Source organism: Daphnia pulicaria, chromosome 12 (assembly GCF_021234035.1).
Source record: "Daphnia pulicaria isolate SC F1-1A chromosome 12, SC_F0-13Bv2, whole genome shotgun sequence".
NCBI lineage: Eukaryota > Metazoa > Arthropoda > Branchiopoda > Diplostraca > Daphniidae > Daphnia > Daphnia pulicaria.
This window is the reverse complement of record NC_060924.1, coordinates 748,861-760,376: the sequence shown is the minus strand read 5'-3', so window position 1 is coordinate 760,376 and position 11,516 is coordinate 748,861. Positions and strand designations below refer to the sequence as shown.

The following is an 11,516-nucleotide window of genomic DNA, read 5'->3' as shown; positions in this document are numbered from 1 at the left end:
CACCTAGCGGCCAACTAAAACATTACTTCATGGGAAATTTTTAAAAAAAGATGGGCAGCAATCAACGAAATAAATCTACTTTCGCCGGAACGGAGATCGTGTCGAAAAGAAAACATCATAATGACTCGTGTCTCCTTTTACCATTCCAGTACGCGGTAGCGTTTTGACCTGGAAAAAGAAAGAAAAAACGGATGAGAACGTTTCAAACGACTGAACATTAGGGCGTCTCCTGTTTAATATCGTTCCGAAACGACGGGAGGAAGTTCGACATCAGATGGGGAGAAAGTTTAGAGCTTCTTTCTCTTTCAGTGTTTTTTGAGTATGTAACTGAGAACCCTACAAGTGTTAAGTTCAGTGTCTCATCTTCGTGGCCAAACGAATCATCTCTCTGATTGTTATTGTTGCAGCTCTAACCACGTCAGTTATTTTACTGGAAATATGCGACGCTCGCTATGGTTTGTCATTCTGGTCATCGTCCCAAATTCGTTCCAGAATTCCACAGGTAGATCTAGACTCTAGACTGAATAAATTACACTTTCACTTGATTCCTGATTTGGTTACGTAAAAAGCTCCCAACAATTTATCAGAAGAAACCTCAGCGACGGATATTGAAGGTGACGAAATGCAAACGAGAATTCTCAACCGAAAACCCAATCGTTACCCAAGTAAAATCAACAAAGAATATCAATCATTATATCGACCGCCGTGTTTTGACGTCGCCTGTCCGGTCGACGATTCGTATCCCATGTAAATATTTTAAACATAATTTTCTTCTTAAAAGATTTAATTTCGAAATGTCAATCGATCAATCGATAGAGATTTTGTCTCGTCTATGGTGGCCAACAATCTGGCGCTGATTGAACAACTCCATTCCATGCTTTACCGTTATCCTGCGGAGAAATTAATTCTATTAGAAAATGCAACCGATTCTTACAGGTAAACTTATTCTTTTAAAAATATTATTAGCTGGATGGCAATCTCACTTTCTTTTTTTCCATGTGAAAATCAAAGGGTTAAAGGTAATTTTGCGTGCGAGTCGGATGTAGTTTGGTTAAAACTGGGCTGGGCTCACGACGTCACAGGCCGGAACCTCTTGGTAGTCAACACGCCTCGTTACCCACAGATTCACCGTCTGGAAACGTGCAGGTATATAACCGCATCTCATGTCAACTGCGAAAAATGTCCCAAGTGAAAAAGATTTACACGGACATTTGCACACATTTTCACTTTTCAGGTACGCCGGTAAACATTGTGAGTTCTTGCCACCCTGTTACCGATCGAGGTAAAATACCGAATTGATCTACACACAAAATTTAATAATTATTACAAGTTCCAATTTAATTTAAAAGGTGTCAGCAAAGATATACTCACAAACACATGATAGTCATTGATCCAGCACAGCTGAGCGGCGGACCCTTTGTCGATCTGCTACCGCTGCCTTCATCCTGTTCTTGTTTCGTCGAAAATTTCGTTTACTTTTAAAAATAGGCGTGATTATAATGATGTTTATTTTTTTCTTTTCTTCAATTATTACGGTGATGGTTAAAAAAAAAGTACGATGTTTTACCACGGTTTTACAAACAAGAAAAAAATAAATGAAAAAATAAATCACGCGGGAATATAATCAATCGAAACAAATAGTATTTCGATATCCTTTTTGATAAATTGGGATAATAGTGCAGCAGCAGCAGCATCGGCGCAGCCATTCTTTTACAAATGCTTTGGTATTATTATTTTTTAATATGTACAGGCATGTAGCGTGCTGGCGGTTAGGATTGTATACAAACACGATCAAAAATGACGAATCGTGGGTGAGAGGAAAAAGGGAAAAAACAATCAACGAAACATTAATACTTTGCCGTATCATGGTAATCTGGTTTTCCAATTTTCTAGCTGCCGTAGTTCAATCATTAAAGAATTACTCTCAATTTCTAAATGGTAAATTTCATAATTTAGCTGTCGCAGAAGGTTTCGCTTGATTGGTTAGTTTTTAAGTTACTGTACAATCCACTGGCGATCTGTATCAGGAATATAATGGGTGCAAGCTGCTTCTAATGTTATCAAGGTGCTGCTGTGTGCTTCGCAACGATCAGAGAGTCATTTGATTTTTCTTCCTTGATTGATTGGATTTAAGGTGATTGAAGTAAAAAAATAGTTTCTTGTTGAATACAATTTTAGCTGCAAACGTTTTCGTCGTTTCCCGCTCGAGGAGCGTGCAAACGTCAGATTAAAAATAATTGATAAGTTTTTTTTTTCAACGGGAAAAAAAATTTCTAAATGGTAAATAAAGGCTTTGCTTTGTGTGGCGTTAGTAGTGGTGGATGAGCTAAACTCTAGAATAAGTCAAATTTCGCTAACGGCACTTTCAGTAAATCCTCTGAATATTTAGAATGTCGGTAGTCGGAAGAGGTTGCGATAGTTTGTGTGTGTGTTGTGTTGTCTAAGGGACCAGAGCTAATTCATCTTCAGGTCTGTCATCCAAGTTGCGTCCACGAACGGTCGAAGTTTGGTGATAGCGACTGCGGGAAGCGAAATCTTCATTCTCTTCGGTCAGCTGAGAGGCTTCAGTGTCCATATGGGGATCGACTGAAGTGACTACAATCTCTTCGTAGCCCTTTGGTTTTCGCCTAATGGATCAAATTGACGTTTAGAAATAAATGCGGCACAATTAATGGGAAGTTGTCTATGTTGTACCCGCACATGGCCGCAATTCCTTGTTGAAACCAAGTAAAGAAACGGAAATCTGCAGTGACACCAGGTGCTACACCAGGATTGGCCCGACCAATGTAAAACCAAACGAGGAAAACAACGGCCAAATTAACCAGGGCGTACACCCAGTGAACAAAGAACATCATGGCGATCTTGACTAAAAACTGTGAACCCCAAAACCAAAAAGAAATTGTTAGTACACGAAAAAATAAACGAGAAAATGTAAAAATCAATTTTACCCCGAAGAATGAGACCCATCGATTAAGGAACAAGGAATACCAACTGGTCGATTTACGACCAATATTAATCTTCTTTTGCTGTTGTTCACTAATGGATTTGTTACTGGCGCTGGCCGGCGAAGTCACAGCTGACCCGACTTGACTGGCTGGAGCTGTAGGAAGGTCTTCGCCAGGCACGGGACTAGTGGGCGAAAGACTTAGTTCTCTCTGTAATGAATCAATTAATTAATTACACTCGAAATGCCGTAATGGTAACAAAGACAAATGAATTGCATACTGATGGTGATCGATGATGGACCCGTTCAGGAAACAGTTCATCCAAATCACCGGAATCAAATCGACTGGGAGCCGTGGTTGATCCGTAAGAAGTAGAAGGGCCGCCAGCTGTCAGTGTCTTGGTTGATGCTTGTTGTCTAATGAATTCAAATTTCCTAAGCATTATTTTTCTATTCAAAATAAAATAATAATAAATCTGACCGGAAACGTTCTTCGCGAGCCTGTTGAATGTTGAATGACTGGGCCAAGGCGAAATAAGCGTAGTCGATGGTGGCATAAGTCAGTAAGAAAGGCATGGTGACGATGGGCGCAAGGGTGTTTAGTTGGCCCACCCAGATGAAAAGCAAAGTCACAGAGGCTGCAACCATTAAAGCGTAGACTGGTACACGATTTGGTCCTCTCTAAAATCAAATTAAGATTATATAGTCTGAATGAATTCAGTTGTATGATTTTGACAGGCCCACTTACCCCGTTGGCTAAAACGCGGATAAAGGGAATGACTTTTTGACTGGCGATGGATTGCAGAACGCGAGGAGTGCCATAAAAAGTGCCCAAACTGCTCGATAGCGATGAAATGTAGAGTCCAGCAAAGAACAGGACCTCTGTGAATAAGCAGAATAACAAGGTTCAGTCAAATTTTAGAACAAGGGGATTTTATGTACTGCAAAATTATACACACCGAGAGCTGACACTTTTGCGGCGATTAAGTAGTTGGTGTACAGGAGATCACGGACACACGTGGAACCCAAAATCAAAATAAATGACGTATAGAGAAAGCAGCTAAAATAAAATTTAAACAAAATGTGGTTTAAAAATGAAAGAGATAGCCGTCGTGTCTTTTGAAATATAATACCTCAAGCCAATGGCGGATAGTGTTCCATTCGGAATATCACGTGACGGATTTCTGAGATCACCAGACATGTCTAAAATAAATTTAAAATAAATAAACGTCATAAAAATAAACCAAATTTATGAATCCATTCAACTTACTAATGCCGGCCATTACACCAGTCACTGTAGGAAAGTATACACCAAGCACAGTGAACCAGTTCTCGCCTTCAGTAAAGGCCGGTCCCGTGTTATTGGCCATTAATTCGGTGCTCCACCCAATAAAACCGTTTTCTAATAAAAAGAGAGCGTAAAAAAAAATCAGAAAACAGTTTAAATGTAAAAACAGAGATTAGTTAAAAAGAAAAGACAATTAATTATATTTCTTATTGAGAAGAAAAAAAAAATGCTCTCGCCCAGGATCGAACTGAGGACCTGCTGTGTGTGAGACAGCCGTGATAACCACTACACTACGAGAGCTTGTAAAGAATTGAATATTGGTTGGACTAACCGAGATCGGGCTTGTTCACAAAGCTGCCAATGATGAAGTCCACAGCTGCAAGTAGCATGGCAAAGAGGAGAAGGAATTGGAGTTTAATAACCCACTTTACGCCGGCAATATTGAACGACGCCAGGATAAAGACGACGACCGTTGCTAATCCTCTTTGGACCCATGGTATATATTGTGCATCGACTTCGATCAAACCAGCTATTGACTCGGCAAATCCCATAAGACATAGAGCCCCACCTACAGCCTAAAATCAATAAAACAAGAGTAATTGGCATTGGAGGACTAATGATGGAAGAAAGCAAATATTTATGCAAGTCTCTTTACCTGTCCAAAACAGTAGAGAAGACCTACAGCAGCTGCTATTCGCGAACCGAGGACGTAACTAAGTAGAAAATACACTCCTCCACTCTCAACTTTACACCTCTCAATAATACCGATTGCAGAGAGCACAGAGACAAGAATTATGCCAACTGCAAAACACGAAATAATGTTTCATTAATCTTGCCACTGGAATAGTGTGTATGCTTTGTGTCAGAGTTGGAATTTAAAAGTACCTGTACAAAAGACCAACAAGATGGACAGGCCAATTCCTGCTTGAGCTACAACCCATCCTGATCGCAGAAAGATGATGACACCAAATATGTTGACCATGACAGACGTGAAGACCCCATCCCACGTTCCAAACAAAACTGGTTGGGAAATAAAGAAATTTGACTTCCACCACGGTTTCTCACCCTGTATCAAAAGAAAGTTGCAGATTAGTTGGGCGCTTACAGTTTCACTTCACAGCAATTTCAAAACTGAAACGTAAAAAAAGGCTCACCTGTTCTTCAGTGTACAGCTCATTATCTCTGATGGCTTGTCCTCCGTAGCTTGATTCATCAAGAACTGAAGGTTTGTTAGCAAACTGGACTTCACTAAATGCACTGTTTTGCTCTGACGACAATCCAAATCTAGCCCAGTCGACAGGCCGACGATCGGTACGGGCTTCGTTGGCCATTTAGTCCGCACTCGAACGAGCCAACAATCACTTGCAGAACGAATTCAAAGCACGAGGAGTATGGGCAAACCCTTCTTGCTGTTATACCTATATTCCAGCTAGGTGTATGCAAAATTTCTATTATTTCTCAATCAACATTCAACACGACACAGCTGAGAGATAGTGACAGCTCTAACGCGCTGCTGCCAGATAACGAACGATAACAACGTCGCTGAGTTATCGGTTGCGCATTTACCCAAGCCCCAGCATCAATTGAACACACAACAAAAAGATTACATTATATGTCTGTTACAATATCACAGGATATTTTATTTTCACTGCTGACGTCAACAACTTATGTCTTTCTAGGCTAGACGACTCATTTTTCACCTTCTACAATCTTCTGGGCGCAACTATGCGTGTCACCAGGAACAAGGAAGTTTCCCACACATATTTTACTTTTTTTTACATAAGAAATTCCACGGAATTTTATAATTGCCATATAAATTTTTTTTTCAGGGAAAATGGCATTTGATAAAAATCAATAAAATACCTTGGCTCTGTAAATGTCTATTCGAGCTCACGCAAACAAAGAAAGTCTATTCCACCGGTCGCCGCCAACTGTTTTCCCAAAAAATGTGATGAGTCAGTTCACTTCCTTTTGTACTTGAAATAGCGTGACAAACGACTTTTGTTTTTGTTCTCAACTCTCTTGATGGTTCGATCCTAATGACATTCGAAAAAAGACGTAGTGAAAGGATGCCAAATGTCACGATCAACTCGAAATTGCTAGTCAAAGAAACACAAAGAAACTAGTGCGGATATTCGCAACGACACGTCAAACGGACAAAATCATTTCGAAACTTGTGTAACCCTCAACTTTAATGGGCAGTCTTTTGTATGCTTTTCGACTGTTTAATGGATTGTTGACTAAACTGAATTTTTTTTCCCGGGATATGCCGCAATGCATGCGTTTTAACTTAGCGAGCGTTTAATACACAAACACTCACGAAGTGGACGTATGATGGCCGTTTTTTTGAAGTTCAAGAAACTTGCGTTATTGATTTTACATTGACGGCCGGGGGATGATGAGACGTGCAAAAGTACTACGCAATGCTTTGCTTTTCTCACGACCTTGTCGTCTGAAATCTTTAAAAAGGAGCGACGCAAAGTGAACGCTTCGGCACTTGTCAAAGATGTTCATTTCGTCTCAGCGGAAAATCTTTTGCTTGGTTATATGGATCGCCCATTTAGTCGAGGACGGAGAAGCCGGGCAACGATTATACCACGAGGGAAATCCTTTGATAGAAGAATTCGTGATTTATCCCTGGGTCGGTCCGGTATTTCAACCCAATTATCGTCCATCTACTTTTCGAGGTAATAATGAAACAAATTTGTTTAAGACGTAATAAATTTTCACAGCTGGTTCCATCAGATTTGTATGGAACGAGGCCGAATGAAGGGCGAAAGTTGTGGTCGAAATTAATGAATAGCTTCAGGAAAGGCAACGTGTTTCGACCGTCCGTCCTTCCGATAGCACAAACGCTCAATGGAATGGGGACAGGAACAGGTATATACTAACTACCATTTGTGATATTCCCGTAAGAAAATTAGACGAGTCTGTTTGGAACACGCAGAGTTGGCAAATAACTTGATAGCCGCTATGGGAGTAGAGGGACTGCAACGGATCGCTGAATTAGTGGCAAATCATCTACCGTCGGGAGTCATCGGACCACCAGGACCCCCGGGACCGCAAGGATCGCCAGGATCGTCAGGATCCGGGTGGGTTGGGCAACTTCCGGATGGTTTTCCAACATTGGGAGGGAATGGTGGCGAAAAGGGTGAAACAGGTGGATGGGTACAAGGGCCACAGATATTACCACCTGAGTGGCTGAAAGGTGAGAAAGGAGAAAAGGGAGAAAGAGGCGACTGTACTTGCCAGGAAGTAATCACGACGCCGGGAACTACCGAGTGCCCAACCACCAACAGTCCTTCAACAACAGAAGTGCCGCCAACAACAACAGAAACAGCAGAAACAACAACAGGAACAGAAACAACTACAGAAGTTCTGCCAACAACTGAAGTTCTGCCAACAGCAGCAACAACAGAAGTTCCGACAACAACAATAGAAACAACAACAGAAGTTCTGCCAACAACAACAGAAGTTCCGCTAACGACAACAGAAGTTCCACCAACAACTGAAGTTATGCCAACAACATTAGAAACAACAACAGAAGTTCTGCCAACAACAACGGACGCGCTGCCAACAACTAAAGTTCCGCCAACAACAGAAATTCCGCCAACGGCAGCAACAACAGAAATTCCGTCAACAACAATACAAACAACTACAGAAGTTCTGCCAACAACTGAAGTTCTGCCAACAGCAGCAACAACAGAAATTCCGCCAACAACAGAAGTTCTGCCAACAACAACAGAAACTACAAACACTGATCCAACCACAGAGGGCCAAACGAGCACCGACGAGGGAGAGCCAACAACAACAGACGAGTCAACAACAGAAGGACTAATAACAACAACAACAACCGATGAAACGACCCCAACCACACCAACAACTGAGCAAACTGAAGTGACGGATGCAATGACAACGTCTGTTACCTCCCCTGGATCAACAACAGACGAAGCAACAACCCATGAAACAACAACAAATATGACACCGGAACCAACTGATTTCACGACAAAAAAAGAAGAAATGACGACGGACGAGGTCACCACCACGACAACACAAGAAGAAACAACCACCACTGAATCAACAAATGCGCCAACAACGACACCTGTGCCAACTACACAAACAGACGCATCAACCGAAACAACCGAAGAGCCCACCACAACAACAACTACGACTCCCACCACAACAACAACTACGACTCCTATCATAACAACAACAACAAAAAAACCGCCTCCTACGGAACCAGTTGTCGTCGACTGTGGCGAGACAATCATCTATCAAAATGCGACATGGGAATCGTCCAACTTATTCAACTTGGAATCAATGCCCGACATTTGCGTGTTAACTATCCGATTGAATTCCAGCGAGAGCGACCAAGAACCCATCTGCCAAATACGGTTGAATAAATTAAAGCAATTAAATGTTATCAAGTAATAAAAAATGTGTCCATTATTTTCAGACTCGATTTCAACCAATTTTCCATCGCTCAGCCCAACCGACAGAGCAACTGCGTCACCGACAATTTCAAAGCTTTCAACGCTGAAAATAATATTCCAACGATATGCGGCGATAACCCAGGCCAGCACTGTAATAATTCAATTCCTTTAACACTGGCATAAAACTAAATTTTCTTTTAAATCCTAGTGTATTTGAAGCCAAGAAACCGCGCGAAGGAAGTCCAATTGGTTTTCAAATTCGGCCAATCTCCAATCAGACGATTTTGGAACATGCACGTCACTCTAGTTCCCTGCTGTGCCGATCATCTCTTGGGTTAGTATTTTTCAATCGTGATTTTAATGGAATTAAATTAAGTTTTGAACACAAAACAGCGCCGATTGATTGCCTGCAATACTTCAACGATTACCGAGGGATTGTCAAATCTTTTAACTGGATCGATTCACCATCCGTAAACAAAGCGTCAAACCACCCGAGGCAATTGGCCAATCAACATTACAACATTTGCTTCAAAGCAGATTCCGTAAATACGATTAGAACAATTTTAACTTGAACTCAATTGATTTTAAAAATGAAATGCGGCAGATGGCCAAATCAATTTGCTACACCCCTTGCAAAACGACTGGATTGGCGTTCAGCATCAGCCAAAATGCTCTTCGGGGTCCATTCCGTGCGGGAGTGGGCGTAACCGATTGCAATGAGGACTTTTTACTCATCGCCAACGGTTACGACAAATTCAACAAAGGCCAAAGGAACGACAGATTCTGCGGCACTATATTCAATCCTAACGGAAATGTCACGGCCAATCACACTGACCAAATCGCTGCTGGATCGACCACTATTTGCTGTAACGTCAATTCAAAATTTCGATTCAAATTGTTATTTAATTTCTTGATTATTTTACAGCCGACATCAAACCGTTTCAATTTCACTACACGACCAACATGAACGAGCTTCCGGTAGATGTGGCCAACAACGGATTTTGCTTGCAATACAATCAAGAAATGAATAAAAACCTGCCACTCATTTTGGATGAGAAGAATTACTATTCTCAATTGGCCGAATACAATTAATTTCATGTTAATAAAAATTGAGGGGGTGGGCGCTTCACGTGGTTACTGAAATTTTATAATCGTCATCTTTTGTTTAATATCAATTTGATACGCCATCTTTTATTTAATAAAACAACTGCATTTTTGGTATTTTCTATAAAATAATGGGAAAATGACACAGGTCTTTATCAAGCCAATGAAATCGTCCCACATTTTTTTCTCAAACAGTTGCCGCAGGTAGTTTGAATTTTATATACGAAATATGGAAAACAGACCCGACAGGTGTACGGAACGAATGGAAATGGCCCAGCTCACACGAGTCTATGCATTCGTGGCTGCAACAACCATTTAAGCAACAACATTCGCTTTTTACACTGGATAATAACTGCCAACTACTGAAGGTTAGTCAAATTGAGAATTAAAATGTCGAAATGCTGCAGCGCTTGGAGGCGAAATGAAAAGTGCCGAAACATTGTGCTAATGAGTTTTGTCATGTTAATAATCCTCCCCTATTTTCAAATGTTACTCTCCATCAAAATGAGCGCCTGCAATCAACAAGGAAAAAAGGAAAAGTGCTGCTCAGACTCCTATTGGGACGCTCTGCTCGACTCGGAATTCTTGACTGGGAATCAACTCATGAAATATTTAATGTGGACTAATCGAACGTCGTGCCAATTGTCTCACGATATCGGAGGCAAAATGCTTCGCGATCCATCGGGAATCGATGGGCAGTTGGCGGTTTGCATCGATCCTCAAGTGGCTCCCAAACCGGAAGAATGTCTCGTCTATTCTTTCGGCATCAACGACGACTGGTCGTTCGAAGAGCAAATGGAAAAATACGGATGTCAAGTGTTCGCCTTCGACTCGACCATGCAGGTGAAACAACACGACCACACCCCTGGCATCCATTTTTACGACTGGGGACTCAGCGATCGGGATGAAATCTCAAACAATTTGACCTACCATTCACTGTCGACCATCTACGAGAAATTGGGACACGTCAACAAGACAATCGACTATTTGAAAATAGACACGGAGGGATCTGAATGGAGAATTCTACGTCACATGTTGGAGGTCGGCGTGTTATCTCAAGTTCGCCAACTCGGCATGGAAATTCACTTAGACGGTGGCAAGTCAATCGATCAATTTCGCTTGTCGGCCAAATTGTTGAGAAGTTTAGAGAACACGGGCATGGTCCGCTTTGACGCTAAACATAACCCCTGGTATAAGGGGAATTTTGAGAGGTTAAAACTAACCGGACCTTACGGCATAGAAATCGCGTGGTATAACAGCAAACTGTTGCATAATAACATGTCAAGCGCATAATACACAAATTGTTGTACCTCTAGTCTAAGCGTCTTGCGATTTCTTAACAAATTGAAATGTCGTGGTCATTTTCTTACCTTAGAGCAGCAATGTCCTGAGAAACAGCTGACTGCTGAAATTTGGCGCCAAGTTTCGAATCGGTGTAGTTGGTCTTCTGCTCTGCTTTCCAACGTCTTGCCAACAACTCCAGGCTTTTGCAACTGATGACAGCGGTACCTCTGCCTCATTTTTATACCGTCTCTGACATAATCTTCAATATAGCCACGTAGGCATGATTCAGGGGGGTGAAGTAGAGTTTGTTTTTGAATGTGATGCTCTAATGGAGTTTGTCTGTCAATAAGAAATTAAGAATCACTTGTCGTCAATTCCACTTTTGAGGGGGTAATTACCATTTTAGTTGCCTGACTTCCTTCAAAAGAGGGAAATTTATGTCGTTTGAAAACTGCTTTCAACA

The 11,516-nt window shown here is 41.4% G+C and overlaps 4 protein-coding genes and 1 non-coding gene across 8 annotated transcripts; 3 read left to right on the top strand and 2 right to left on the bottom strand.

The window, feature by feature from the left end:
* The first annotated feature begins 18 nt into the window (after positions 1 to 18).
* Positions 19 to 1,482, top strand: LOC124316532. 2 transcript variants are annotated; one of them, XM_046782533.1, is made up of 7 exons: positions 19 to 319; positions 408 to 502; positions 570 to 747; positions 817 to 936; positions 1,012 to 1,146; positions 1,235 to 1,282; positions 1,350 to 1,482. In XM_046782533.1, the coding sequence occupies exons 2-7, from the start codon at positions 439 to 441 to the stop codon at positions 1,480 to 1,482; spliced, it is 678 nt and encodes a 225-aa protein (XP_046638489.1). In that variant the 5' UTR covers positions 19 to 319; positions 408 to 438. The 2 variants fall into 2 exon arrangements, with proteins under 2 accessions (XP_046638489.1, XP_046638490.1); XM_046782534.1 differs by having other exon boundaries at positions 19 to 502; positions 588 to 747.
* Positions 1,483 to 1,604: 122 nt separating this feature from the next.
* On the bottom strand, positions 1,605 to 5,749 carry LOC124316182 (solute carrier family 12 member 8-like). Its single transcript, XM_046781979.1, has 13 exons — positions 5,387 to 5,749; positions 5,118 to 5,298; positions 4,888 to 5,033; positions 4,564 to 4,807; positions 4,215 to 4,346; positions 4,078 to 4,147; positions 3,904 to 4,004; positions 3,693 to 3,826; positions 3,426 to 3,625; positions 3,226 to 3,361; positions 2,949 to 3,155; positions 2,695 to 2,873; positions 1,605 to 2,627 (listed from the first exon to the last, which is right to left on the bottom strand). Exons 1-13 carry the CDS (start codon positions 5,561 to 5,563, stop codon positions 2,441 to 2,443), a joined length of 2,094 nt encoding a protein of 697 aa, XP_046637935.1. The 5' UTR covers positions 5,564 to 5,749; the 3' UTR covers positions 1,605 to 2,440.
* On the bottom strand, positions 4,460 to 4,532 carry Trnav-cac. The gene has a single exon. It is a non-coding gene; the product is annotated as a tRNA-Val (tRNA).
* Positions 5,750 to 6,701: 952 nt separating the features above from the next.
* Positions 6,702 to 9,882, top strand: LOC124316160. 3 transcript variants are annotated; one of them, XM_046781933.1, is made up of 10 exons: positions 6,703 to 6,919; positions 6,978 to 7,112; positions 7,180 to 7,608; positions 7,708 to 7,727; positions 7,884 to 8,626; positions 8,689 to 8,816; positions 8,874 to 8,999; positions 9,059 to 9,207; positions 9,270 to 9,531; positions 9,591 to 9,882. In XM_046781933.1, the coding sequence occupies exons 1-10, from the start codon at positions 6,739 to 6,741 to the stop codon at positions 9,755 to 9,757; spliced, it is 2,340 nt and encodes a 779-aa protein (XP_046637889.1). In that variant the 5' UTR covers positions 6,703 to 6,738; the 3' UTR covers positions 9,758 to 9,882. The 3 variants fall into 3 exon arrangements, with proteins under 3 accessions (XP_046637887.1, XP_046637889.1, XP_046637888.1); XM_046781932.1 differs by having other exon boundaries at positions 7,180 to 7,727; XM_046781931.1 differs by having other exon boundaries at positions 6,702 to 6,919; positions 7,180 to 8,626.
* Positions 9,883 to 10,007: 125 nt separating this feature from the next.
* LOC124316461 lies at positions 10,008 to 11,084 on the top strand. Its single transcript, XM_046782434.1, has one exon. The coding sequence runs from the start codon at positions 10,160 to 10,162 to the stop codon at positions 11,060 to 11,062; it is 903 nt and encodes a 300-aa protein (XP_046638390.1). The 5' UTR covers positions 10,008 to 10,159; the 3' UTR covers positions 11,063 to 11,084.
* Positions 11,085 to 11,516: the final 432 nt, after the last annotated feature.

Coding starts and splice junctions, on each gene's coding strand:
- LOC124316532 (XM_046782533.1), top strand. CDS start 439: ATGCGACGCTCGCTATGGTTTGTCATTCTGGTCATCGTCCCAAATTCG. Junction 748..816: donor GTCGACGATTCGTATCCCAT/GTAAATATTTTA, acceptor ATCAATCGATAG/AGATTTTGTCTCGTCTATGG. Junction 937..1,011: donor AATGCAACCGATTCTTACAG/GTAAACTTATTC, acceptor TGAAAATCAAAG/GGTTAAAGGTAATTTTGCGT.
- LOC124316182 (XM_046781979.1), bottom strand. CDS start 5,563: ATGGCCAACGAAGCCCGTACCGATCGTCGGCCTGTCGACTGGGCTAGA. Junction 5,034..5,117: donor CTTGTTGGTCTTTTGTACAG/GTACTTTTAAAT, acceptor CGTGTTTTGCAG/TTGGCATAATTCTTGTCTCT. Junction 3,362..3,425: donor GCTCGCGAAGAACGTTTCCG/GTCAGATTTATT, acceptor TGAATTCATTAG/ACAACAAGCATCAACCAAGA.
- LOC124316160 (XM_046781931.1), top strand. CDS start 6,739: ATGTTCATTTCGTCTCAGCGGAAAATCTTTTGCTTGGTTATATGGATC. Junction 6,920..6,977: donor TCGTCCATCTACTTTTCGAG/GTAATAATGAAA, acceptor TGGTTCCATCAG/ATTTGTATGGAACGAGGCCG. Junction 9,532..9,590: donor TGGATCGACCACTATTTGCT/GTAACGTCAATT, acceptor ATTATTTTACAG/CCGACATCAAACCGTTTCAA.
- LOC124316461 (XM_046782434.1), top strand. CDS start 10,160: ATGTCGAAATGCTGCAGCGCTTGGAGGCGAAATGAAAAGTGCCGAAAC.